This window comes from Eutrema salsugineum, unplaced genomic scaffold, assembly GCF_000478725.1.
Source record: "Eutrema salsugineum unplaced genomic scaffold, Eutsalg1_0 scaffold_2, whole genome shotgun sequence".
Taxonomy (NCBI): domain Eukaryota; kingdom Viridiplantae; phylum Streptophyta; class Magnoliopsida; order Brassicales; family Brassicaceae; genus Eutrema; species Eutrema salsugineum.
The window spans coordinates 3,231,964-3,258,605 of record NW_006256829.1 but is presented as its reverse complement, the minus strand read 5'-3'; the positions used below and the strand labels follow the sequence as shown (position 1 = coordinate 3,258,605).

Here is a 26,642-nt window from a genome sequence, read left to right as displayed (position 1 = left end):
TGTATTCAAATTGTTTTAGTCCATTTAGTATTTCAGCCTTATGAAGAAAATGCAAAGATATGAAACTTTTTCTTTTTACTTTTTCTGTATTACATACAGCCTGTATCAATTTTTTTTAAAAAAAAAATCTTCTCTTACTTAATTAGTAGCTAAGTTTATCTTAATAAAATAAATGTTATTTAAAAAGAAGGGATTTCATTTTATTATTTAAGACAATGTGCATCTGTCTCGTCCCACAGTTTCTCAGTCTCATTTAGACAGCCCAAGAAAAAAACTAGAGAGATAATATCAGTGGTCGGAGAATGGCGTCTCTCAAAATCCCAGCAAATGTTCCTCTTCCTGAAGAAGACTCTGAGCAGCTCCACAAGGCCTTTAAAGGTTTACTCTCATCTCTCTTATCTCCCTTCATTATTCGATTGATTTAGTAAAACCTTAAACGAGACTGCTTCACCTTTATGCATGCTTGGAATCCTTTGCTGATTTTTTTTATACATATAATCATTAGTTGGTTATATATCAATATAGCTCAATCTATTCCGAAATCATCATCTTAAAAATAAAATTTTGTTAAAGGATTTTGTAATTTCACAATTCCAAATCCATGCTAGTATTTTTTTTTTTTCCAATTATTGTTACAATGCAAAATTATGATTTTACCTAAGGATATACCATGTGATCTACTTAGAGAATTTTGATATTTGATAATCTGTGATGCGATCGAAGCATCCAAATTCTCAAGTTACATATTGATTTTAGGTAAACGAACAAAACCTCGATGCTTACATTTGGATTCTGCAACCTAGATGTATAGATAAACAGAGTTCTAATTTTGGCTAGTCACTCATTCGTCAAAAATAATATTGGATTTGACTGGTTATCACAACATATGTTTTGGTTATCAACCAATCAACTTTTAACACATGCTTCCGATGCAGAAGCAAATAAAGACATTATGTCATTTTGTATGGAAAACTTAAGTGTTTTGCTTTCTTGATATAAAGACAAAAAGAAACGACCAGTTTGTAACTGACGATGAAATATTCTTCAAAAACGATATTACCTTTCTACAGAGCCGTGCCTCCTTTGATGGAAAAAAGACAATGGCCTTAAACTACATCTATAATTTCAGTTTTTAAACCACATATCAACTTAAGTAAAAAATTTGTTGTGAAAATTTATAAGAGATTTTATATTCACGAGTTCAGGTGTTATATTTTTACTTTCAAATCATAATTTATTTGTCATCCTTTTATTAAAAATGTAATGAACTTAATTTTATTTATCCACATATTATTTGTTATATTATCATTTAAATATATTTTTATAGGTATTTGGTACTTTAATATCTTATATATTTATTTTATAACATTTTAGTGATAGATTTTACAGTTCGATATATCTTCAATTTCTATGATTTGTAAAGGTTATACATTTATAAAAAGCCCAATTTTATAAATTGTCTTAGGCCACTAAATGTGTTGGCACGGCATGCCTTTCTATAGCTTTTTTACAAAAATAAAGACATAAATTTGTATTTAAGCTTTTATTTAAATAACGACGTTAGCTAAACCTAAACCATTCAGAAAGTTGGTTACCAGCAAAACCATTACAATCCTTATAAAAATGTTGGATATAAAGACAAGGGCAATCCTCCTAAATATGTAACACCAAATGAGATTTATAATATTTTCTTTTGTCAAACATGATTTATTTCTCAAGTCATAATTTGATTTTTTTTTTGTAATTTTATAGTCCTGAATTTTGGTTTGGTTTAATTGAGTTTGGTACAAGTCTGGTTCAGCTTCGGTTTGAAATCAGTCACTTCCTCGGCGTTGGCGGCTATTCAGTAATTCGAGTGAGAATCAAAAACAGAGCCCGTGAAAGGTTTCCGTTGAGGGTTCCGGTGATCGGAGAATCTTCCATTCACGGTTTCGTGACCCATTCAAATATGACGAGCTCAATTCGATTTGGGATCGGGAAACACACTGTGAATGTATACACATCTCTATACTGAATATCCAGACGAAGTTAGGTTATAGCTACAATGGCGGATATAGGCAAACTCAAAGAATATCTCATTTTGTTTCTGTTACCTCTCGTTTATTGTTATTTCTGACATATATTTCTCTGCACACCAAGTGTTCGACAAAATAACTAAGTGAGAAGTAAAAACCTTATGTGGAAGCAGGATGGGGAACCAACGAAGGGATGATCATATCAATCTTGGCTCACAGAAATGCAACGCAACGCAGCTTCATCCGCGCCGTTTATGCTGCTAACTACAATAAGGATCTTCTCAATGAATTGGACAAGGAGCTATCCGGTGACTTTGAGGTTTGTCAAAAGGAAACAAAATCTTTTAAATCTTTGCCTTCTTTTGATGTGATTATCACTATGGGTTATGTTGAAAACAGAGAGCTGTGATGTTGTGGACTCTTGAGCCAACGGAGAGGGATGCATATTTAGCCAAAGAATCTACCAAAATATTCACCAAAAACAACTGGGTTCTTGTTGAAATCGCTTGCACTAGACCTTCACTTGAGTTTTTCAAGGCCAAGCAAGCTTACCAGGCTCGCTACAAGACCTCTCTCGAGGAGGATGTCGCATACCACACTTCTGGAGATATCCGAAAGGTTGTGAGAAACTTCTTGATCTTCCTAAGACAAGTTTCTTCTAATCAATGTGTGTTTGTTGTTTTGATTTTACCACTTGTGAAAAAAATGCAGCTTTTGGTTCCTCTTGTGAGCACCTTCAGATATGATGGAAATGCTGATGAGGTTAACGTGAAGCTGGCTAGATCTGAAGCTAAGATACTTCACAAGAAGATCACTGACAAGGCTTACACTGATGAAGATCTCATCAGAATCTTGACCACAAGAAGCAAAGCTCAGATCGGAGCAACTCTCAATCACTTCAAGGACAACTTTGGAAGTTCCATTAACAAGTACTTGAAAGAAGATTCGGAAGATGAATACGTTCAACTACTCAAAACTGCGATCAAGTGTCTGACATATCCAGAGAAGTACTTTGAGAAGGTTCTACGTCGAGCCATCAACAAGGTGGGAACAGACGAGTGGGCACTCACTAGAGTGGTCACTACACGAGCAGAGGTCGACATGGAGCGGATCAAAGAGGAGTACTTACGCAGGAACAGTGTTCCTCTTGATCGAGCCATTGCTAATGACACTTCTGGTGACTACAAGGATATGCTTCTCGCCCTTCTCGGTCACGACCATGCTTGAAATAGCATCATCGTTTCATTATCTTCAATAAATAATCGTGATTTGGTCCTGCAACTTTTCTGATTGATGAGTGTTCTTCATTTTCTTTAGTCATTGCTCCTTTGTTTTCTCTTTTTTATTGGTCGACTCAATAATATATTGAAGCTTTTGATTTATGAGTGTTCTTTAGATTCTTAATGCTAATAACACATTCGAACTTCTTTGAATTAAGTCTTGGTTAGTGTTAGAGTTGGGTTTAGCACCCCCTATTTAGCCCAACAAGCCCATCAAAATCCACCAGCATTATAATTTTAGCCTATTATCAAAGCTCACAAAATCAATCTACCGTCATCACGTCACCTACTCGCTCACTATAAATAGAAGAGAGGAGGAGACCAAGAAGAGGGATCTGGAAAAGGAGAAGAGAAATAGCTCGTGAAGGGATGAGAACACCCACCTCGCCAAATTCACCATCATCTTACCTCGTCACCTCGCAAAACTCACCTCACCTCGCCACCTCGTCAAATTCACCTCACCTCGCCACCTCGTCAAACTCACCTCACCTCGCCACCTCGTCAAACTCACCTCACCATGTCTTAAATTTTGTTCTTATTTCGTTGCCGATTTAAGCTTAATTTAACAGAGAATCTCCGAACTCTCCAACATAAATTGAGTTGTTTGACCCGTGCGAATCCACGTTCAACAGTTAGCTTACACTTACAAACTAGATACCAGCTAACGTACATGCCACAACAAAAGCTTCATAATCTAAGCAATTACATCTCCTACAATCTCTACACCCACAAAGATCTTCCACTCTCTCAATGTTCACCGATTTTGAAGCTTGGACTTTTAAAGCGATCTTCAATAAAAGAGGCTTATTACAATCTTCCAAGATCCGATCTTTCGTCTCACCCATCACAACAAATCTCTCTGTTTCCATCCCATCCAACTCAGTAACGTCTTTCCAAGAAATCTCTCCTCTGCCCACCAGCTCCGATCTCGACCACTTCCTCAAAAACGACCCCGTTTTCCTTCTCCGCAGCTCGAAAACGACGCTTTCTTGCTTCAGTTCCTCGACCGCGGTTTCGTTCCCTTGGCACTCCAGACCGAATGATTGGTTCCAGATCATGGCCTCGTGGTCTGATCTCGAGCAGATCCCTGCAGTGTTTAGTTCGATCTTACGGTTACTCCCTGCATAAAGATAGAATCTAACGAAGAGAGAACTTGGTGATGACTTAAGCTCTACGTTTCTCGCTTCTACGATTTTCACTTCAAATTTAATAGAACAAAGGTTCCTAACGATACCCATTTGCTTAAAGTTTCCCAATCAAATCAAGAATCTTAGAGGAACGAAGGTGTGTGTTATGAATATGTTGTATGTGCATGGACGAATCATTAGTATTTATATATGGAAAAAGGTTGTAGGAAATTCTCCACTAGATTCCACATTGTGATCAATTAAATATTCGAATCAATTTAGTGAGTCTTGTATTTAATAATTTAGACTCTTGAGCATCTCTAAGGACCAAGGGTCGGTTTAAGCATGACTCTTGCCCATAGTTTTGGGAGATAATTTGATACGTACTATCACCACCACATAGAAATTTTTTCAAGTTACAAAAAGAAACTAAGGTTTTAATTGCAATTTGTAGACTTGATCATTATTATATTACATTTCGCGTGGACACCATCCAATAGTCGAAAGTTGTTTTGAAAAAGAGTAACACTCAACAGAATCAAATTAAAAAAAATAAAAACAGCCCTATACTGATACATTCGAAATAGGTATATAATTTGACTCCCAAAAAAAAATTACAAAAAAGTATGTATGATCCACGATCCCATGATCAACTGTTCTCATACAAGATAGACTTTGATCATTACATAAGAAAAGGACAGCATTCTTTTGGTTTATATTGCATGTTTGTATCCGTTGGAGATATCCAAAGGACAGCATTTTTAACTTTGTGAGCAGATTATAAAATAATTTATTATCACTGCAATATTTGCAAAAGGAAATTATTATTTCAAACCTGACGTAAAAGGTAAATGCGCCTTGGTACATATCCTCTTAACACCAATCAAATTTCACTCTCGTGTCGTCTTACTATGATAATCCACAATGGATTGGATGCTACTATGCTAGATCTTCCATTTTTCAAATTTTTTTTTAACGTGCTAATATACAGTTTAAATGCTTTTTCAATCTAAAATCTCCCAATCATTGTCAGAAGAAATCTACAATCTCCCTCCAAAAATCATTTCTTAGTACAAGAGAGAATGGAATTTATACAAATTGCAACTCATATTCTCTTGAATAATTCTTAGTTACATACACACCAAAATAAAAATAAATAAAATCACTGGAAAAACAAAACAATTGTTCCTTTTCATCTTTACTCCTTAAAATGGATAAAATTTACCACAAATTCTACACACTGAAAACTAAATAAGAAAAGGAAAAAAAGAAATTTAAAAAAAAAAAAGTAAAATAGAACTTACGATTTCCATGAAGCAAGTTTCTTGCTTGTAAAAACACTAATAACCCCATGCAAATACATTTTTTTCTCCACTGATTCAGGGTTTCACATTTCATCTTCTGCTAGCTTTATGCTGTATCCATGCCTCATACCTGAATAAGTCCATAGATTTGGCACCAAAAACGATTAACAAAACAGAAATCAGACAATGAGTTGATCATAATCATGCAACTAAACCGGCAAAAACCTCACCTTTAGCAGAAGTTTTCTCATTTTTATCACTCGATTTATCCCGGTTCTTCCACTTCTCTCCATGGCCTTCCACTTCCTCCTCCTCCTCATCATCATCAAGCCCCATATTATCCCTTCCATCATCTCCAATATCGCTCTCACTCGCAGTTTCCCATTCCGAATCATCAGTTTCATTTCCATACACTTCCCTCTCTTCTCCTTTCCTATGCACGCCTCCATGCTTCAATGCCGCTTCTTTAAACAGCCAAGCCGCTCGCATCTGCTTCTTCACCAACCTCTCTGCGTAATCAGGAACCTTGTTCTGTCTCATAGAGAGATCCGGATCATTCGACTGAGAACATTCGTTGATGAACAGAATCGCATCTAACAAGCTCTCTTTAGCCAAACCTAACATATCATAAGCTTGAGCTCTTCTCCAAAGACTCTTAGCATGCCTGTTCACAGGATTGTGCAAGCAAAGCGCACGTGTGGCGTCGCTTATAGCAACCAAAGGCTGTTGAAGCAAGAGATGGCACTGAGCTCGATTGCTATACAACACAACTCTTTCCTTCTTCGACCTCATTGGACACAAAGACAAAGCTTCCGAGTACTTCTCCGCTGCACCTGCAATGTCTCCTGATGAAAACAGAGAGTTTCCTTCGAGTTTGACAACTAAAGCTGCTGCTTGCTTGATGTGAAGATCCTCCTTTGGCATACTCTTCTCCCATTTGAGTCTCTGTCGAGAACTCACCGTCTCTTCTATCAATTCCCTTGAACGGTTTCCCATAGAGCTGCATTCTTGAAGAACACTCACAATGGAATCTCCCAGTTTCTTGTGATCTCCCAAGTTTGTGATCTCAGCAAGATCCACAAGCGTTGGCACAGCTTTGTCGATCACCTTGTGAGACGTGTTGGGATCTTGGAGCAACCAAAGAAGACACTCGATCGCCATGTACTGCCAATCATCAGAAGAACGAGCGATGTTACACAAGGCCTCGATCATTCCCGAACAAGCAGAGACAGGACCACGACCGAGTTTATGCTGACAGATAGTTCTAAGCAAACCTATACCAGCAGGTGAGTTCTCATTCACAAGACCTCCCCACATAACCGGAAGATTCACAAGAAACTCGGGTTTGCACAGAGTGGGAAGAAACTCCGGTTTAAAAGCGAAACAGTTTATTAGCTGAAGAGACCAGCACTGCAACTGGCTTGCCCATTCCTCTGCTTTTCTTGACTCCATCTCAACACCTCCCATGCCACGTGTCAGCAGATCGCAATGGTAACTCAACCTACGATCTGGATACTGGTAGAAATGAGAGTAAACAATCTCCAACGAGCTCATAGCCAATTGTATAGCGAGCTCGAGAATCTCTCCCTGATTTGCAACAGCTGGGAAAGTGCTCGGGTATGTAGCTAAGTGTCCTAGAGCACGAACAGCGACTCTCTGTTCGACCCAAGTAAGCCTACCTCTTAAAAGCTCAACAAGTGGAGGAATCACTCCAGCTTCCACAGCTCTCTCTGCAAACTCTTCCATGTTCATAGTGTAAGAACCGATGATGTGAGCCGCGTAGTAAGGAATGTATATGTTCTGGTCATGAGATAGCCAACGCCGGTTTTTAAGTCCTTTCCATATCAAAGCTGACATACATTCGAAGATTCCGAGCTCAATGAATTCAGGATCGTTTGGATGTGCCATTGCTGTGTTCCAGAGACCACTGATGGGAAGAACTTGACCGTCATCGTCTTGAGAAGGAAGGTCTCGGAAGAATTTGAGAATGCAGGACCTTCGTTTGCTCGGGTTTCCTTCTTTCATTACACAGAAGAAACATCCTGGATAAGGACACTCTTGTGAAGAAGCTTTATCCATTGACAAAACCAAGAACACAGAAAAGAAACTTGTTTCCGCTTCGATGTTGCTATCTCAATTAATCTACATAACACCAATACCCAAAAAAAAAAAAAATGCAAATCATTAGCTAAAAATATGTAACAAGAACAATCTTTAATCAGAGTTTTAAATAACCCCATAAAAAAAAAACTATTGGAGTCTCGAATAAATTAAAAGTATTTCTATTTTGCCAAGTCAATTCCTGAAAACGAAAGGCGATATTGGATCTTACATGAGGAATCGAGTGGTCCTATTTTATTCAGATACCGAGAGGGAAACAAAGAGACAAGTGCAATAGACACAAAGATCCTGTAAAATTTCAAAATCTAGAACAGAAACCATAAAATTTGAATCCGCAACTAAAAGACAACATTGCTCGAATCAATTAGATCTCTTGGACAAGAGGACAACATATATCAAACACCGGAGACTTTTAATGTGTCTAACAGTAAGATCTAAAAACACTTCAAAATTTGGGTATAAGAACCAAAACCCAGTAGAGAAAGAACACAGAAAGGATTCTAGAAAATTCACAAGGAAAGCACAAATCTTTGAGATACCCATTAAAAAAAATCCGGCTCGTATAATACGTTACAAACAACAACAATAGAAAGTTTTCTCCTTTATTATTTTGTTAGCTGAATTTTGACTGAGAAAAAAAGAGAAATAAAAGGCTAAGAGAAAGAAGATACCTAGAATTAGGAAACTGGCAAAGTAACCCTACAAAACAGCAGATCACTGCTGCTTCTTCGATCCTCGAGATTAGCTGACGAATAAAACAGCGGCATTTAGGTAGCGATTTTAGTTTATCTTCTTCAATCGGACATTGGAAGTGAGAAAAAAAAAACAACTGAAGATGAAGATGAAGAAGAAAGAGAGAGAGATGGATCTTCTCTTGTGTATAAAAGTTTGGGACAGAAAGAAGAGTAAAGTGATTTATGGTAACCCAAATGTCGAAATAACTCCAATTTACTGACGCGCCTGCCTCTTGTTCTGTCGGATCCGGTTTTAGTCCGGTTCGGTATTAATATCTTCCTAATGTCTAATGTCGAATACTCTTAATGTCTTACCAAATTAATGCTCGCATCATTTCCGTTTTAAGAATGATTGTCAAGAAAGAAAAGCGAATATCTTTCTCATCAACACTCATTAATATATTTCCTTGCCAAAAAAAAAAACAAGTATTCTACCCTGTTTCCTTTCAGACCGTTGTTGTGTAATGTTATCTACCAACCAGTATATTGCACTTGAGTGCTTTTCTTTTACAAAAAATATAATTATGACTCAGTCTTCCTATAATTAACTCACGGAACCCTAAAAAATGTAAAATGTCAATAACTCAAATCGTCATCTGACACTCTCACTCTGATGCTGCTTCAGCAGATAAGTCTCATCGTGTTCCTCTGCTCCAAAACACTTCACCTCAATCCCACACTTCTCATCTACTTCTTCTTCTTCTTCTTCTTTGAGTTGTTGCATCTCTGACTCGATCAAGGCCTGCATCTTGGCTCGATCTCGGTCCCTCGGGTACGTGCAATACAGGAACGAGTAGATTGTGCAACAGATCAGCATCGGGACCCCGATCGCTGAGTAGAGTGCTTTAGCGAGCGATGCTGCGTTTTCTCTGTCTGTTTCGATCTTGATCAAGCTTGATGATCCTTCAGGGATCGGTTTATATCCATAGACGTTCTGAGCAAGCATCCCTACAATAGGAGGAGCAAAAGAAGCTAATATGGACTCGAGTGATCTGTCTAACGCGTAGATGCTCGTCCTCGCTCTCTCGGGAACAATCTCTGCAAATATCGGACTGTATAAAACCATTTCAAGTACATTCTTAGGAGAAAAAAAGTTTTTCAAGGAGATTTAAATATATGCATTGAACTTACCCGTTTGTAGCTGCACCGTTCCATGAGATGCATAATCCCATGATGACTAAAACAAGACCGTGGCTAAAAGCCGTGGAGGGATCATCAGGTAAACCGATAAGCAGGATCGCAGCTAAAGGAATGGCCGAGCCAGAGCTTATCTGAGAGAGCATTATCCTACCGGCGTTTGGGAACTTCTTGGCAAGAGTATCTCCCATGTATCCTCCAAATAAACCTCCAAGAGAACAAGAAATGGTGAAGAGAGTTACAAGAACCGCGGTTGTTTTGTGGGAGAAACCAATGAGTTCTAGCCACAATGGTGCAAAAGCTAAAGCTGACCAAGGGAAGGACCCCGAAACTCCCTGAGCGACAAAGATTTGGAAAGACGGAATCTTTATCACCATCTTTGCTTCTCTCAGTAGATCTCTTATGTCTGACCAGAATGGTTTGTCCTTGTCATGTTTTGTGATTTCCTTGTCACTGTAATGAGGGTCTTTTGCGAAGAGGCGGACCAAGATACCGACTATCACACTTACGAATCCTACCAATAGGAAGGCGACTCTCCAGCCAGCGATGCCATTGAAAGACTTGGAGGCGAAAAGGATAGAAAATACATAGCCAAGTATGGATCCAATGTTTGAAGTGAGTCCTAACCATCCAAATGCCACACCACGGTTACTGTCTTCGGTTGAGTCAGCCACTAGCGACTGAATCGCTGGTGTCACGATGGCCAATCCTATCCCGTTCAAGCCTCTTGATACTGCCACCTGGTTTTAACCAAAAGGACCAAACATATGTAGCAACAATGTAAATTCCATTTCAATATAGTACTGTGGCAAAAATGAAATTCTAAAATCAATTTCTAACGAAAACTTGCAATGAGTATAAAATCCCCTGAAGAACACAATGACTCATACAATCTCAACATCAGAAAATAAAGCAACGATCTTTGATCATCCCAACAACTCTTGTCATAAGCCAGGGAGAGATTATCATGTCCAAATATTCAAATCGTTGTTTAATCTCCCTAATTGAAACTTTATCCAAATCAAACTCCATCAAGCTCCAGACTTTGCTCTATTCAACCCAGATCAGCAAATTCCAAAAGTCCCAACAGATCTGATTTCAGTTGACTAAAACTATAAGGAGGGAATCCGTTACGAGGTGAAAACCTGGAAGAAAGTGGTGGAGATGGCGACGAGGAAAGTGGCGGTGGCCCAGAGGAAAGCGCCGAGAGCGATGACGTGTGCTCGGTTATGTCGGGAAGATAAGTAAGCGGCTAAAGGGTAACAACAAGACTGAACAATAGAACGAAACAGAGTCAGAGTTCCAAGAGCTGTTGGGTCCACGTGTAGAGCCTCTCCTATCTCCTTGTAAACTCCTGGAAGCAGAGACTCGTCGGCTCGCTCCATGATTCCGGCGAGATACACCAGAACTAATGTTAGAGTCTCCGATTTCATTTCTTCTGTATTTTCTCCGTATTTTCAAATACGATGGAATATTCGCCGGATTGAGATCGATAGTCTTCTGCGACTGATCGCACAGGTTCACGCTTGCTTCGACGGCAAGAGAAAACTGAAAGTGTGAAAAGGTTGACCAGAGTTTTCGGAAAAAAAAAATATCAGAGAGACTGAGAGAGCAGAACAGAGTACGGTCCAGATGACCAGTGTGACACGTGGACGGATGTGATTTCATAAAACCACCACACGTGGGGCCCGTATACTTTGTGATCGGATGAAACTGATTTTGTGAACATTTAAGTCTTACGACAGTTTAGGGGAATCTCGTTTGTTTCCTATTTCCATTTTTGTCAATGTTATAACTAATATAAAATTTTGTCTGTAAATTTATTTATTGTAAGAATATATAGTTTCCTTTTTAGTGTTTCTTGTGCGTTTTCAGTTTCTATCACTATGTTATCTCAATATCTGCTAGTTTATCTAGTTGCGACGTGTTATAAACATGTGCATGCTCTTTATCTATTTTATAAAGATTAATGTTTTTTTTTTGTAACAAGGATAATGTTTTGTTAAATAGCTGTAAATCTGTAACACTACATTTTTTTTTTGTCAACAACACTACATTTTATTATGATCTATTGTATATACACTTTGAAACTATTAAGTTATAATAGTAAATTTTGTAAGAAGCAATAATTGAATTTAAAATGATAAATTTTATTATTCAAAATTTTGAATATCTTATCAAATATGTGGATACGGTATATAAATTGGATAATTTGTAACTAGTAATACCCTATCTAAAATTTGAAATTCTTTCAGCTTGTTTGTTTTTCTTTTTTTTGGTCAGGAAATTATTTCAGCTTTTAAGTTAGTTGAAATCAGTCTAATCCACTAAATGGTTTAACGATATAATATGGGCTTAAAGAGTCCATAACACTCTGAAACACTCTCTACGGTTAATGGACTACTAGAACTAAGCTTCAACTATTATTTTCTTTTTTGTTCTTTTTGGGTTTAATGAAGATTGATTTTGACCAACTTCGTCCAATGCTTTCTCTATCTTACTCAATGCAAAGAAGACACACCATAACCAACGATGTCATATTTTTTTTTTAATATAATTTGTGATCCAAAAAGGTTTAAAATATTAGTAATGAACACGATGATGAAATTATGATTGTAAACGCAAGAAAGAAGGTTTCATAAACCATATAACTGAGAAATTTTAAGACCTCTACTTCTACGAATAAATAAATATATATATGTATATATAAGCAGGTTGGTATTATTTAGAATTTGCAAATGTTACCAATTAGCGTTCGGTTACAGTACCATATCTCTCCGAAATCAAATGTCTTTCAAAGAAAATTCTTACTTGGATAGTTGGATTTATGAAAGTAACTATTTGCACCAAAGCTGAATCTTAGATGAGATCCATAACATCCATACTAATATAGATAAATACACACATCCATATACCGGTAAAAGAAATATGCATTGGACCACAAACGCAACTTGATGTGTTTTTTTTTCCCCTTCAAAACTGTTTTCCATTTTATCTTCCCCATGATGTGTTAGTTAGTGTTTTTGTTTTAATTGTTAAATAGTGATTCAAATCATATATAGCTAACACTTTTTACTAGCTTAAGAAAATAGACACGAATGAGGAAACATAGACCTAAGCAAATCAACTTTATCGTCAAGTTTAATTAGATTCAGTGAACCTAGACGCATATAGACGACGAAGCCGTGAGGTATCAGGAGAAGGTCGTGAATAAAACAGTAGTTCCCATTAACTTCAATAATTAAAACTCAAAAAGTGGATTAAACTATTTAAATTGGGAAACATCATTAACCCTCCCAATATAGATTCTCTATCTTGACTTTTCCAAGTGACATCAATACTCGTACCCTATAAAGTCACTCCACTAAATTGATTCACCAAATAGTTACTTTTGTTCAACGGATTAAGATACATTGAACTTAGACATATGTGTAATTTTTTCCAAATCGGTTTCAAAATTTTCACACGGAATTTCGTCGAAAATTCTGTGACGGAGTAACGATTAATAAGCGCCGGACTCTGCACACTTAAAGTTAAGCATCTTTAATCCTATACTAGATGAATACCCGCGTATACACGCGGATCTTTGTTGTAATGTATTTTTTAAATCTCACAACAAATTGGTGACCTTAATACTGTGTAAAAATCTATTATTTCTGTTGTACATATTTTAAAATAGAAAGATTTTTTTTTAAATATTAAATTGTTCTAAAAATCTATAGTTTAACATGAATGCACTGATATATTTTAAACTATATCACGTTTTGCTCACTACTCTCAACTCCTATAAAAACTTCTTAGCTCTTTCTTAACCACAGTGATATAGTTGTTATTTATTTCACATTGTTAAAAATTATCGTTGCATTATTAAAATATTACTCTAAATCTACTTTGAAGACTCTTTTTGTATTTTGGATTTGTAATTTTCTTAAAAAACCTAATTATACGATAACATTTGCCAATGAAGTCACCAAAACACAATCCTAATCCAATCTTTCTAAACACTACACACACACTCAAATAGACTCTTTAAACGACAACATTTTACTACTCATTTCTTCATATTCTGTTCCACTTAGTTCCTACATGATTGGAGCCAAGCTTTCAACAATCTTTCTTTTTTTGAACATGGTAAAATATATTTACCTCTGTTTAGTAGGTTATAAACATTTCTATGGAATGTATTAAAATGATTAGTAGATTTTTTATTTTAACCATTAATTAGCTAAACAAACTGTCATACATATCCATAAACATTTACATAAACTTTATATTATAAGCAAATAAATAAACTTTTGGTAAATTATAATTAAAGAACTCTTAAATTATACAATAACACTGCTACTTATTGACCCAGCTAGTATATTCTACACATAATCACAATTAGACTCATAGAATATAGACCCCCATTGGCGGTCTCCTTGCAAAGGAACATTGTATAGTGGATGATTAGCCTTCGCATGGATATTTTGATGTCTATTGAAATAAAGAAATCAAAAGCTTTTATAGGTCATCGCCGATTCTCTGTTGAGTTAGTAATTGATTTCGTATCTAATAGTCATTCTGATTTGTTTTGATTCCTTTTTTACTTACTTCCACAAACAGATATACCTTTCTCAATTCTTCTCCTTTGCGGTGGTGATGGTCCATTCTTTCTCTGCGACATCATCTATTCTGATTTCCTAACACTTGTTCTCCTTCCTCATGTTTATGTGCTCTCTCTGTTTCTTTTTTTTTTCTTTGTCATTAATCTCCTCCTCTCTCTCCCTCTCCTACTCATGACTTGTCCTCTCTTCTCTTTTCTTCCTCCTTTCACGACTCTTTCTCCTCTTTTTTTTCTTATTTCTCTTTTTCTCTCTCTCGACCTCTTATGACTGCTCCTATTTTTTTTTTTTTAGTTCAGTAATCTAACTAAAATAACTTGTATATAAGGATATATACATTAGTTAATTTACGGAAGATGAATCATATTTTTTAGGAGAATTATCTTAATAAATGTATGTTTATCACTGAATTCAATGATTTAAGTAATAAATTAATGCTTATTTACGAAAAGATTTTTAAAAATTATTAAATAATAAAAATCTAATAATTGTTTAGAAAATGATGTGTCAAAAGAATGAGTGCTTAGGTGTCAAATTTGTGAGACTCAACTCACTCTTTATATAATAAATAATATTGTAGTGCATTGCAATCAGCAATATTTCTCGAAGATATTTATACATTATTACACACCATCGATCGATCGTCACACTACAGATTGCATGATTTTATTTAATCACGACCGAGCTTACGTACCTAGGCACTCTATAAAATTACACATACGTACTTAATTATTAAACATCATCATGCGCAAATCACACTAAAATCACTGAAACTCACATAAAAATCCACATGCAACAATCCTTAAGACACGCATGTTGAGTATACATTCTATTTCTTAAACTTTTAATCCAAAGCAAGCATCAAGAGCTTCTCCGATAGTCAAATAGACTTTGCCACCGATTTTGTCAACGAACTTTGCTTGATTCAGCTTGTGGATCACTTGCCATTTCGGGTTAACGATCACTAGCTGCAAAAATTCATTCAAAACAAATAATTAATTATTTTTTTATTTTTTTATTTTTAATGAGAAAGGGGGATTATAACTGGTAAGAATGCAATTTACCTCAACACCATTTTGAATTAGATTGTTATGGAGCTCCACCAAGGCCGTAATCCCCGATGTATCGACGTTTATCAAATCTATCATTAAATAAATAGGAGAAATGTTATAAAAAAAAAAAAATACAATCTGTTCTTTATTGTGATTGTTCCGGTAATTGTATAGAAAACAATATTTTGGGACATTTCCGATAAATAGTAAAAGAAATGAATGTGGTAAGCTATATAATATATAGGTCTGCATTATTGTATATGTAAGTCCACTTACTTGACATATCAAGGACTACAAAGAGAACATTTCTCTTAGTAGTGTTGCTCTTTGTATATTCATCTTCTTCTTCCTCATTAACCCAACCCATAATCCTATAAGTAAGCAGACACCTTTAGATATATGTACATACATAATAAATCTTTAATTTTGTAATTAATCGGTACATATACATGAGAATGTTCGTATATTCATATACCTTTCCTCAATGAAACTGGCATTGGCAAAGCACAACAATGCAGACTTGACACGAAATATCAACACTCCAGGAGTCTTAACCGACATAGGATATTGATCGGTATCTGCAAAAACGTCGGTCCCGGGCATTCTCCCTAGCGTTTCAATCCCTGGTCGTATCGATATGAGTATGATCTTGGCAAATGAGATAACCACCTACAAACACACGATCAGTTAAGTAATCTTAATATAATCAAAATTATAATTAAGTTTATGAGCTTCTTTTTTCGTGTATATATAGTTTGCGTTACACCTAAATTTTATCCGTACCGCAACGAGAAGTCCGATTTCTACGGAAGCAAATAAAACGCCAAAGAAAGCTCCAATGAGAGCAAGAAAGTCGAATTTATCAATTTTCCAAATGTGAATAGCTTCATTGATGTCGATTAGTCCCGGAAGTGCTGAAAGGATGATAGAGGCGAGGATCGCAATTGGAGTATAGTAGAGAAGCCTTGTCAAGCACTCGAGTGCTACAAAAACTGTAACCGCCATTACAATGTTCGACATCGCCGTCTCACACCCTGCGGCGAAGTTCACCGCCGTCCGAGAGAAAGAACCTAATAAACAAATTTGTATTAGAAAAACAAATAAAAAATGTCGTTGTAACTTGAATAGAGAAATACTATTTTTTCAAACTTAGGTCGTCACTTCACAGCATATAATTTACCTAAAGAAAAACATGTACATATATACTACGTTATACTATAATTAAAAAAAAATGTTAAAGCCATTCATTAAAAGAATTGATAAATTTGATGATCAGTAACGTTTTGAAAATGACATTGCTTCAAAATAATAAGATTTAGGAAGTTTAAAAACTAGTAAGCAAATTGTATTCATCCACCAAGAATGACTTCACATTCCCACCCAAAAACGTGGTCCATGTGTTGTGTCAATTAGTATTTAGTCGGATAGTGATATCTCTCTGACTCTCTCTATATTAATGTATACATATATAAAAAAAAATAGTTAATTAGTTACCAGTAGCAGCATAACAAGATGTGAAGGAACCAATAACATTCATAAATCCAATGGCCACCATTTCTTTGTTTCCATCGAGTCTGTACCCTTTAATTCCGGCGAATGATCTCCCCACCGCAATCGCCTCCTGAAGGGCAAAACAAATATAAATTAAGTAATTAAATAAATTTTTACTAGAAAATAAATAATTATCGATCGTTCAAAGGTTAATGACTTACGGTTAAAGCAACAACGGCAACGATTAGTGCGATTTTAGCGATTTGACCGAGATGAGGAGTATTAAACTCAAGATCGTGAATTGAGATGGGATTAAGTCCTCCTTTGATGTGCTTCACCGTCTTCACGCCATGCTCGTCGGCTTTAGTGAGAAACACCATTAACGTTGACACTACCACGGCGATCAACGGAGCTATTGCTGGTAGCCAAAACAGCTTTTTGTTCTTCTTCCCCTGATATATGTATTGCATTGCTCGTTCATTATTTAACAATATTATATGTTTTCTATTCATTTTAAACGCATGCGGAGTTTAGAATTTGCAACAACAAAAAAGGTGATGAATTAAAATTAAAAGTAATGTTTTATTTCTAAAGCGTTAAAAGTAAATTATCTAAAACAGTATATATATGCGTATGTCATTATACTAATTTGTTTGAAACGACAACCTATGAACTTTCATATGGTATTATGTATACTCCAGATGGGACTCGATCCAAAAGTAGGATTTAGATGTGCAAGATGAATTAACCAAAGTAACTTTAAATTTTACTTACGATGAAGCGAGTGATAAGGATAAAACTGAGGAAGGAACATCCGAGGATAAAAGTGTGAGGACTCCACTGTTGTTGACAAGATCGCCAAACAGCTCGAAGAACAGAGACAATGTCAGTGTTGGTTGTGAAGTTAGTGATACCAAGCAAACCTTTGAGCTGTTGGAGTCCTATAACAATGGCTGCACCACCCATGAACCCTACTATGGCTGCGTGCGACAGAAAATCCACCAGAAACCCTAATCTGAATATCCCGAAGGAAGCTTGGAAGATTCCGGCAAAGAAAGTTGTGGTTAGGACGAGTTTCTTGTACCCCAAGGGATCTGTTTCGGGATCGATCAGTTTCTGCAACATCGAGGATATGAGAAGAGATACTACAGCCACTGGTCCGATTGCTATCTCTCTTGATGTCCCCATTAGTGCATATATCAATGGTGGTACCACACTCGAATCTGTTTACGTATAACGCACCATATATTAGTACAATGCATGAAATATTTAAAAATCCGATTTGTATCAAACACAGTTTTCTTTTAACGTTCGCGTTTAGAGGTTATCATGCATAATTTGTTAATATAAAAATGTGTCTTTTTTTTTTATCAAATAGTTATTTTTTGGTGCAAAATGTAGATCTACACACGACTTTAGTATGTAATATAAACTTACATAGGCCGTATTGAGGATCAAGCTTAGCAAGAGTTGCATAACCAATGCTCTGCATAAAAGAAAAGAAAAAATAAATTGCAAGTTTCTTAAAGTTGAGATCTCCATGCGACTCAAAAGATTATTCTTAAGTTTGTATATTATATATATACCTGGGGAATGCAAAGGCTAGCAAGGGTCAAACCAGCCATGAGATCGTTCTTGAACATGGCGAGTTTATAGTTTCTGCACCAACTAAAGATTGGGAAAACGGCTTGGAGGGTAGAGAGGATTCGTTTTGGGAGAGGCTGTTTCCGAAGTGACTTAAACTTTTTGGCTTTGGTATGGAAAGATTCTTTTACTTGGCTCTTGAGCTCATGCCACGTGCTAGGTGGTTCAGGACAGTCAAGCAACCACTTTGACCGGTCAAGCTGGTCGTGATGACCGGCAGGTGCGGCTGCAGATGAACCTGAGTTGGCCATGGCCATCTGGATCATCTGTGCCGAGTTTGAAGTGTTTGGGAGAACTTGAGAATGAGATTCAAAACTCTCTGAATCTCTCTCTTTCATCTTCCTCTTCTTCTTGATTTCTGACGCTGTGAGGAAGTTTAATTATGACGAAGCTTTGATTGAGCATTCAAAAGTTTGTGGATGCTGAAGTGAATGGACAGATCCTCCAATGTTTATATACACATGAGTTAGTGGAATCTCATGGTGTCCATTTTTTTGTTAATTAAAACTAAAAGCACAAAAAGTGTTTTCTTTATTGAGTGAAAATAATAACTATACTATATATAAAATATAAAGGGTGAACAAATCATGTGAGGTATACGGACTAACTAGTTATTCGTTCCGAGTACGTTCAGATTTCAGATATTTTCAAGTATAAACTAATGAATATGAGTATGAATACGGATACTCAGATTCAGGTACCTATACCTCATACGCTATATTTTAAATATTTTTCGTTAAGTTTTAACTAATATTTTATCAAAAGAAAAAAGAATTTCAGATATGATTTTTGTTTATCTCGACATATTCGTCTCTAAATTATATATATATATATAAACTATATTGAATTTCCAAAATCCATTAATTTAATTTGAATACATGTTTTTAACTGAAAAAAAAAACAACAACAACCGGACCAACATGTACACGGGTTTTTACCAGAAATTCTGGTGCGAAGAACTTCAAAAAAATAATGCAGAACTTCAGATATCAAGGAATACTATTACTATTATCATAGATATACAAATTGGATAGCCTATATATGCCTATCGATTAGTTTTTCTGGTTTTTGGAAGTGACGTGGTCGGTGAAAAATGAAACGGAGGCTCAAACACAGATTCTCTTATCTACACACTTTATGATGGAAACGTGAAAACATTTTTTTATCAAATGTTGTCTTTTCGATTGGAAAAGAATATTAATAACGAAATTTAGAAGTTACAAGATCAAATTGTCAGTTCAAACGAGACCACATAATATGTGTTGGTTCTAGATAAAAGGAAAAATATATGTACTTTAATCCAAAACTTCCTAGGCTTAAAAAATAATAATCTCATGAATTGTTTTAAACTTTAGATAATACTTAAAATGGTTTATAGATTGACATTATTAATTGGAATTTTCGACAGACCAATGATGGAACGTGTGATGGTATTTTAAAAGTGATATGGTTATGCCACAGCCAATAGATGAAATGTCTTTGTCTTGGTCGGACCAAGTGGAGAAGACACTATATGTGTTCCTCGTTGGGTCCAACTTCGGAGCAAAGTCAAAGCCCTGGAGATTTTTCTTGTACATCAGTGCATGTATAGAAATATAGAATGTTTTTCTTTTGGTGTCGTATATATAATGTGTAAATTTGCAATTTGAATATCATAAACATATGTGTTTCTTTTTGTTATTTGTGATGATCAAACGTATACTTAACTGTCCGATTTTTTTATTTTTATTTTGTAAATAGAAATCCAGAACAAACCTTTCACAAAATGACATTTGGTTATCATCTATAATTTTATAGAATTAGTAAAATCATGTTCTAGGCCCAAAATAACTATTAATCTAGCATATAGACGTGTATATATGATAATGCTACATCATTGATTATTACTATCATTATTACGTATTATTTTTGTTATTATTTAGTGGGAAAGTAATTCGCATGCCCATGCTTACTCCATATGCTAACATGGGGTTGTCTTCCATATGATCTGTGTATCCTCACCAACTTTTCTATAAATTTAAATTTCAAACAACATCTTTTGCAATAACAAAGTAAGAATTTTTGGAGTAAGAAAGAAGTTAAATTTTCTCAAAAAAAAAAAGAAAGAAGTTAAATATCTGTATTTCAAAATGCTTTTGTTGTATGAATCTAGAATTTCATATGCTTAGATTTTGCATACGAATTACGTACTTTCCTACTAAATAGTAACAGTAATAATTAATAATGTATCAGTATCATTGAAGAAGAAGATATAAGCTGAATAGAAAATATTCATAGGGGTCCATATGATACAAAATTTATGTGTTTTCTCATCAAAAAAAAAATTATGTATTTTTCCCCTCTTTAATTTTGTAAATACAAATGGTAGTAGACATGGAGATTTTCATACCAAACTTTCCCTAGTTTCAAAATCTTAGAGAAAATTAAGATTACTTATCCGGATTATCTAAGAAAATGACTATCGAATAGTTGACAAATAAAACAAAAAACTATAGAATAAATTGACAAATTAAACAACAAGTTATATTCGATATCTAAAATTTTACCCTTAATCCATAATTGGGCGCCCTGGCCCACAGTATGTTTCGATTTGGATAAGTCCAGGCTTTGTTCCTCTCCAATTGTTAAGATTTTTATTCAACGTTGTACGTTTTGAAAGTAGGAAAACTGAGATCGAAATCCAATATTTTTTTTCGACGGAATCGAAATCCAGTTTTTATTTTTATTAATTTGAATCAGTATAAGTTATAAATTTAGTCTTTAATAAAAGAAATAACCATCCCTTTGTGGGATAGCCCAATTGAAGATTCGAGAGCAAAAAAAACAAAAAGAGATATGTGGTAATTTTGTTTTCGAAAGTAAAAGTCTGTGTGGATGACTAATTATATTCGACGAATCTTGGTTGTCAGCAACACTCACCTAACTGCAAACGTAAAACGTAAACACGTTCTATTTTAAATACTCGCACGTGTGCTACGCACGTGCTCGTTGATCCTGAAAAATCCTCCGAAAGTAATGGGCTTCCAGAATTAATCTAACAAGAATGCCCACATAAAATCCCTTTTGATACGGGCCTTAGTTTTTTTTCTTGCCAGTGATACGGACCTTAGTAACTTGCGCATTATTAGAGATTAGAAATTAGATTTTCGGATACCTTTCTTTTTTTGAAAAAATTGTGTAAGCTATTCATCGGAATTTTTATAGAATTAGAACATTACACTATTTCGACTAGTAAAGTAAGATGAATATGGCTAGATAAATATGCATTGGAAAGGAACAAAAAAAAACATCATAATGGATTAAACGCTTCATTCGCTCAGTATCCGGTTTAATTTGGGAAACATTTCATTTTCACTAAAGGTAATTCATTATTTAAAATGGATATGGCTAGTAATTCGTTATTTAAAATGGGTATGGCTAGTAATTAAGATACAAATGGCTAGTAAAATGCTCAGAGTAGGTGTTCTTCATGAGTTTGACACTCATATGTCGCGAACTGAGTGGCGAACAAAATTCACCCCAATAAGATTAAATCGCATGTAACTGTATTTATTATTTTTCTTGTCCACTAAATTTACTCATATATCTCAATAATACTATATATTTTTTTAATTACCTTCATTCACACATTATTTTAAATAGTTTTTTTTTGGTAAAATTTTAATTTTGTTCCTATGCTTATAAGTTATTAACTTCATCGCCGTGTAATTTGTCTTTTAAGATAGAAATCTAATAGATGTTAAAAAAAAGATAGAAATCTAAGAAAAACTTTCCTCTTTTAAGATTTAACTAACTTTTCTGACCAAAAAGCTAACTCTATTTCGTACATTATCATTGATTTATTACCTTATTTTCTAGTCAAATAAGTTTAGTTCCGTTCTTACTATTTCCATCATAAGTAATCTCTTATTTTCTAGTCAAATATGTTTAGTTTCAGTTCTTACTATTTCCATCATAAGTAATCTAATTATATAAAAAAAATCTCTAAAGAACACATTTATTAGAATTTATCATTTTACACTTGTAACATATCCCATAAGTTGTTAAATAAATATATTGACATTTCTCTTTTAATCAGGTTGAACAGAAAAAGAAAAGAAAACACATTGACATATTTGGACAAATAATAATAATTTAAGAGCATCTCCATTAGCATCTATTAGCAAATATTAGGCACAGAAACCTAGGTATTTTCCCTAAATTTTGATGGATTGCTCCTTATATAAGAGACAAAGAGATTGTCTTTTACGCCAGGTGGAGAGCTGTGATTGGCTAAAAATTATTCTTTTTTTTAATGTTTTAATTTTTTTTTCTCTCTCTCCAAAAAAATATTAAATTATTCCTAAAAGACCCATAAATTGGAGTACATTAATGGAGATGCTCTAATGTCCTATCTCGTCTATAAAAGATGAGCTTGGTCTCAAATCACAATGCATTCAGAAGCTCTCTCCTTCACAAGCACCAATTAAAAATTCTCTCAGTGTTTTTCAGAAAGAGATTAGACAAAAATGTTCATCGAAAGCTTCAAGGTTGATTCTCCCAACGTGAAGTACACAGAGAATGAGATTCACTCAGTGTACGACTACCAAACCACTGAGCTTGTCCACGAGAACAAAAACGGTGCGTATCAGTGGACCGTGAAGCCAAAAACCGTGAAATACGAGTTTAAGACCAACACTCATGTTCCCAAACTTGGGTATGTGGTCTTTTCTAAAATCTTCGTACTCTAGATTTAAAATGTATATTTCTCTTTTATTGTTAGAACAACGACTCTTTTTTTTTTTGCTTTGTCTAATTTAATTTTGGCAGAGTGATGCTCGTTGGCTGGGGAGGGAACAATGGCTCTACTTTAACCGCTGGTGTTATCGCTAATCGCGAGTGAGTAAAACTTGTTCGTGATCCCTTAATTAGTCTGACAATATCTTAATTATTTTATAATACTGTTTCAAATGGGAATAAAGTTGTGTGTCTGTTTATTGCGGGTGGTTAATAAATTATTCATATTCGCGCAAATTGGATATTGAATAATGAACAAGTTGGGATTTATTTACTAAATTTCGATAATTAAAGAAAAAAAATAAATCAATTGGTGGCAGGGGAATATCCTGGGCTACGAAGGAGAAAGTGCAACAAGCTAACTATTTCGGGTCATTGACCCAAGCATCCTCTATTCGGGTCGGATCATTTAATGGCGAAGAAATCTATGCTCCCTTCAAAAGTCTCCTCCCCATGGTACAATATACACTACTTTGATGTTTTAATTTATTAGCTTTTATGCAATTTTAAAAATCTACTTTTTATATAAAAAAATTAACAGTTATTCAGTCTATCTATCACAAAGTTTAGATTGAGAAAATAAAATTTTTCTTTTTTTTTTGTAAAAATCGCATACTGTAAAATGGAAAAAAAAATTACGGTTTAAATGGATTTAAATTCCGAATATGATAGGTGAATCCGGCAGAAATAGTGTTTGGAGGATGGGACATAAGCGACATGAACTTAGCAGACGCAATGGCACGAGGCAAAGTCCTAGACATCGACCTCCAAAAGCAGCTGCGACCGTTCATGGAGCACATGGTCCCACTCCCTGGAATCTACGACCCAGATTTCATCGCAGCTAACCAGGGGTCACGTGCCAACCACTTGATCAAAGGCACCAAGAAACAACAGCTCGAACAAGTCATCAAGGACATCAGGTAACATAACATAACGCTTTATGTCACACAATTATTTTAGTCATTATTAATTCATTTAACAAGTGCTGGGTATAACAGACTTGCTATGGGTCTAGTCTAGGATGTAAGCCATTTCTAAAACGATCAGAAAGTAAAAGGAGGCTAACGTTAATATTTTAATTTTCAAAACCCAATATTTTGTTTTCAAAGCTCCAATTATTTACTCACTCTGTTCAGAATTATTTGATGTTTAAGGTTTTTGCACACAGTTTAAGGATTCATTTAATTTTTATTTTTCCTATACTAAAAATATTATTTATAATTCATTTAAATATCATTCAACCAATAAGAACGCAATCTGCAAAAGATTAAAGGTCAAAAACTATAAAAATTCATTAAATTTTGCATTAAAAAGTGAGAACATCAAATAATTCTAAACAAAAAAAACCTTCTAAAATATCAAATAATTCTGAACAGGGTTTATTTGGGGCCAAAAAAAAATTAATGCTGCTATAAAGATCTCGAAATTCCTTAGATGCAGCATGGTCGCTATTTACTAGAAACTCATCAAGTTTTTTCATAAATAATGAAATTATTCTATATATAGGGATTTCAAAGAGAAAAACACAGTGGATAGGGTGGTGGTATTGTGGACGCGAACACAGAAAGATACAGCAATGTGTTGGTTGGTCTTAACGACACGACGGAGAATCTAATGTCATCTTTGGACAAGAACGAGTCTGAGATTTCTCCATCTACGCTTTACGCTATTGCTTGTGTTGTTGAGAACGTTCCTTTCATCAACGGAAGCCCACAGAACACTTTTGTCCCTGGTAATTAAATAAACTATAGATGGGCGTATTAATCGTAGTCAATTTACTATAGTTAATCACATTAGATTAAGTTAAAATGTGTTTACATATATTACAGGGCTTATTGAATTGGCAATCAAGAGAAACAGTTTGATCGGTGGCGATGACTTCAAGAGTGGTCAGACCAAGATGAAATCTGTCCTCGTAGATTTCCTTGTCGGCGCAGGGATCAAAGTACGTAGTCATAAATAACTCTCTCTTAAAACTTATTTATATCCTAACATTTATATACAAACCAAAAAAAAAATTATTGGATTTATATGTACGAATGTTTATAATTATATAGCCGACGTCGATAGTGAGTTACAACCACCTTGGGAACAACGACGGCATGAACTTGTCGGCGCCACAAACATTCCGGTCAAAGGAGATATCGAAGAGCAATGTCGTCGACGATATGGTTGCTAGCAATGGAATTTTATACGAACCTGGTGAACACCCTGACCATGTTGTCGTCATTAAGGTGATTAATGCTATTTTTATTGTTGAACATAAATATCATATTTATACCTGATAAACAATATACATTACATAATAAAATGTAGAAGCTTCATAAAAGTAGCATAAATTTTTATGTAACGTATAAGAATGTACCGTTGGGATGGTGTTGCAGTATGTGCCGTATGTAGGAGACAGCAAGAGAGCAATGGACGAGTACACATCGGAGATATTCATGGGAGGGAAGAACACGATTGTGATGCACAACACTTGTGAAGACTCTCTCTTAGCTGCTCCTATTATTTTGGACCTTGTTCTTCTCGCCGAGCTCACCACTCGGATCCAGTTTAAGGCCGAAAATGAGGTTTGCTATTGTTTACTAAATCCTTAATAGTTTAGTGATTACGTTATCTTAAAATATAAAATCGATTGTATGTTTGTATTTGCATATATAGTTGAGAAAAATTGTGTGAAACAATCGAGGCATTAGTAATCTATCTAAATTTAATTTAGTGATCTGATTATCCAAAAAAAACTGTTGGATTGTGAATTCGATTTGTTGAGTTTTTCAGGAAAAGTTCCATTCTTTCCATCCGGTGGCTACTCTCCTGAGTTACCTCTCCAAGGCACCATTGGTAAGGGAAACAAAGCAAAAAACATCGTGTCGTTTTTGAATTCTTGCAACGTCATTAAATTACTCTCGGCTTTAATGAATGTAGGTCCCACCCGGCACGCCAGTTGTGAACGCTTTGTCGAAACAACGTGCAATGCTTGAGAACGTACTCAGGGCGTGTGTTGGACTTGCTCCTGAGAACAACATGATTCTCGAGTACAAGTGATGAAGAGATCAATCAATCCGATCAAAATCCAAGATTCGCCTCTTCGCATTGTTTGCTTTTTTTTTTTTTAATGTCCTTAAATGAATAATTACATTTTCAAAATGTAACTTTTGATTTCTTATTTACAAATATTATCCATGTTGTTTCAATATTTTTTTTTTAACATTAGTTTCGTTATCTAGCCGAGCCAAAATATTGGTATCTCGTGCTGAATTATAATCGTCTTCCCTTTTTTTTTACATCGAATTGAATTTGTCTTCCATCTTATTTAAAAGTCATAAAGTTAATTGAGGTTTGATATACATTTGT

The 26,642-nt window shown here is 35.1% G+C and overlaps 6 protein-coding genes across 8 annotated transcripts; 2 read left to right on the top strand and 4 right to left on the bottom strand.

The window, feature by feature from the left end:
* The first annotated feature begins 237 nt into the window (after positions 1-237).
* Positions 238-3,380, top strand: LOC18019126 (annexin D6). 3 transcript variants are annotated; one of them, XM_006399453.2, is made up of 4 exons: positions 238-378; positions 2,189-2,334; positions 2,415-2,633; positions 2,727-3,380. In XM_006399453.2, exons 1-4 carry the CDS (start codon positions 303-305, stop codon positions 3,240-3,242), a joined length of 957 nt encoding a protein of 318 aa, XP_006399516.1. In that variant the 5' UTR covers positions 238-302; the 3' UTR covers positions 3,243-3,380. The 3 variants fall into 3 exon arrangements, with proteins under 3 accessions (XP_006399516.1, XP_006399515.1, XP_024012016.1); XM_006399452.2 differs by lacking the exon at positions 238-378 and adding an exon at positions 1,821-1,993; XM_024156248.1 differs by lacking the exon at positions 238-378 and adding an exon at positions 1,821-2,057.
* A 476-nt stretch (positions 3,381-3,856) lies between these two features.
* Positions 3,857-4,595, bottom strand: LOC18019125. The gene has a single exon (XM_006399451.2). It carries the CDS (start codon positions 4,531-4,533, stop codon positions 3,946-3,948), a length of 588 nt encoding a protein of 195 aa, XP_006399514.1. The 5' UTR covers positions 4,534-4,595; the 3' UTR covers positions 3,857-3,945.
* Positions 4,596-5,510: 915 nt separating this feature from the next.
* Positions 5,511-8,742, bottom strand: LOC18019124. Its single transcript, XM_006399450.2, has 3 exons — positions 8,519-8,742; positions 5,957-7,868; positions 5,511-5,856 (listed from the first exon to the last, which is right to left on the bottom strand). Exons 2-3 carry the CDS (start codon positions 7,803-7,805, stop codon positions 5,810-5,812), a joined length of 1,896 nt encoding a protein of 631 aa, XP_006399513.1. The 5' UTR covers positions 7,806-7,868; positions 8,519-8,742; the 3' UTR covers positions 5,511-5,809.
* A 216-nt stretch (positions 8,743-8,958) lies between these two features.
* LOC18019123 lies at positions 8,959-11,285 on the bottom strand. The gene is made up of 3 exons (XM_006399449.2): positions 10,864-11,285; positions 9,713-10,458; positions 8,959-9,633 (listed from the first exon to the last, which is right to left on the bottom strand). Exons 1-3 carry the CDS (start codon positions 11,149-11,151, stop codon positions 9,174-9,176), a joined length of 1,494 nt encoding a protein of 497 aa, XP_006399512.1. The 5' UTR covers positions 11,152-11,285; the 3' UTR covers positions 8,959-9,173.
* A 3,560-nt stretch (positions 11,286-14,845) lies between these two features.
* Positions 14,846-18,919, bottom strand: LOC18019122 (sulfate transporter 2.1). The gene is made up of 10 exons (XM_006399448.2): positions 18,452-18,919; positions 18,303-18,351; positions 17,640-18,088; positions 17,087-17,317; positions 16,869-16,995; positions 16,158-16,444; positions 15,850-16,043; positions 15,651-15,745; positions 15,387-15,463; positions 14,846-15,290 (listed from the first exon to the last, which is right to left on the bottom strand). The coding sequence occupies exons 1-10, from the start codon at positions 18,845-18,847 to the stop codon at positions 15,159-15,161; spliced, it is 2,037 nt and encodes a 678-aa protein (XP_006399511.1). The 5' UTR covers positions 18,848-18,919; the 3' UTR covers positions 14,846-15,158.
* Positions 18,920-22,941: 4,022 nt separating this feature from the next.
* LOC18019121 (probable inositol 3-phosphate synthase isozyme 3) lies at positions 22,942-26,573 on the top strand. Its single transcript, XM_024155969.1, is given in 11 exon segments — positions 22,942-23,205; positions 23,319-23,387; positions 23,606-23,741; positions 23,958-24,205; positions 24,792-24,838; positions 24,841-25,017; positions 25,115-25,230; positions 25,343-25,519; positions 25,670-25,858; positions 26,067-26,129; positions 26,214-26,573. Coding segments are annotated over 11 exon segments (1,530 nt in total). The 5' UTR covers positions 22,942-23,017; the 3' UTR covers positions 26,334-26,573.
* The last annotated feature ends 69 nt before the right edge of the window (positions 26,574-26,642 follow it).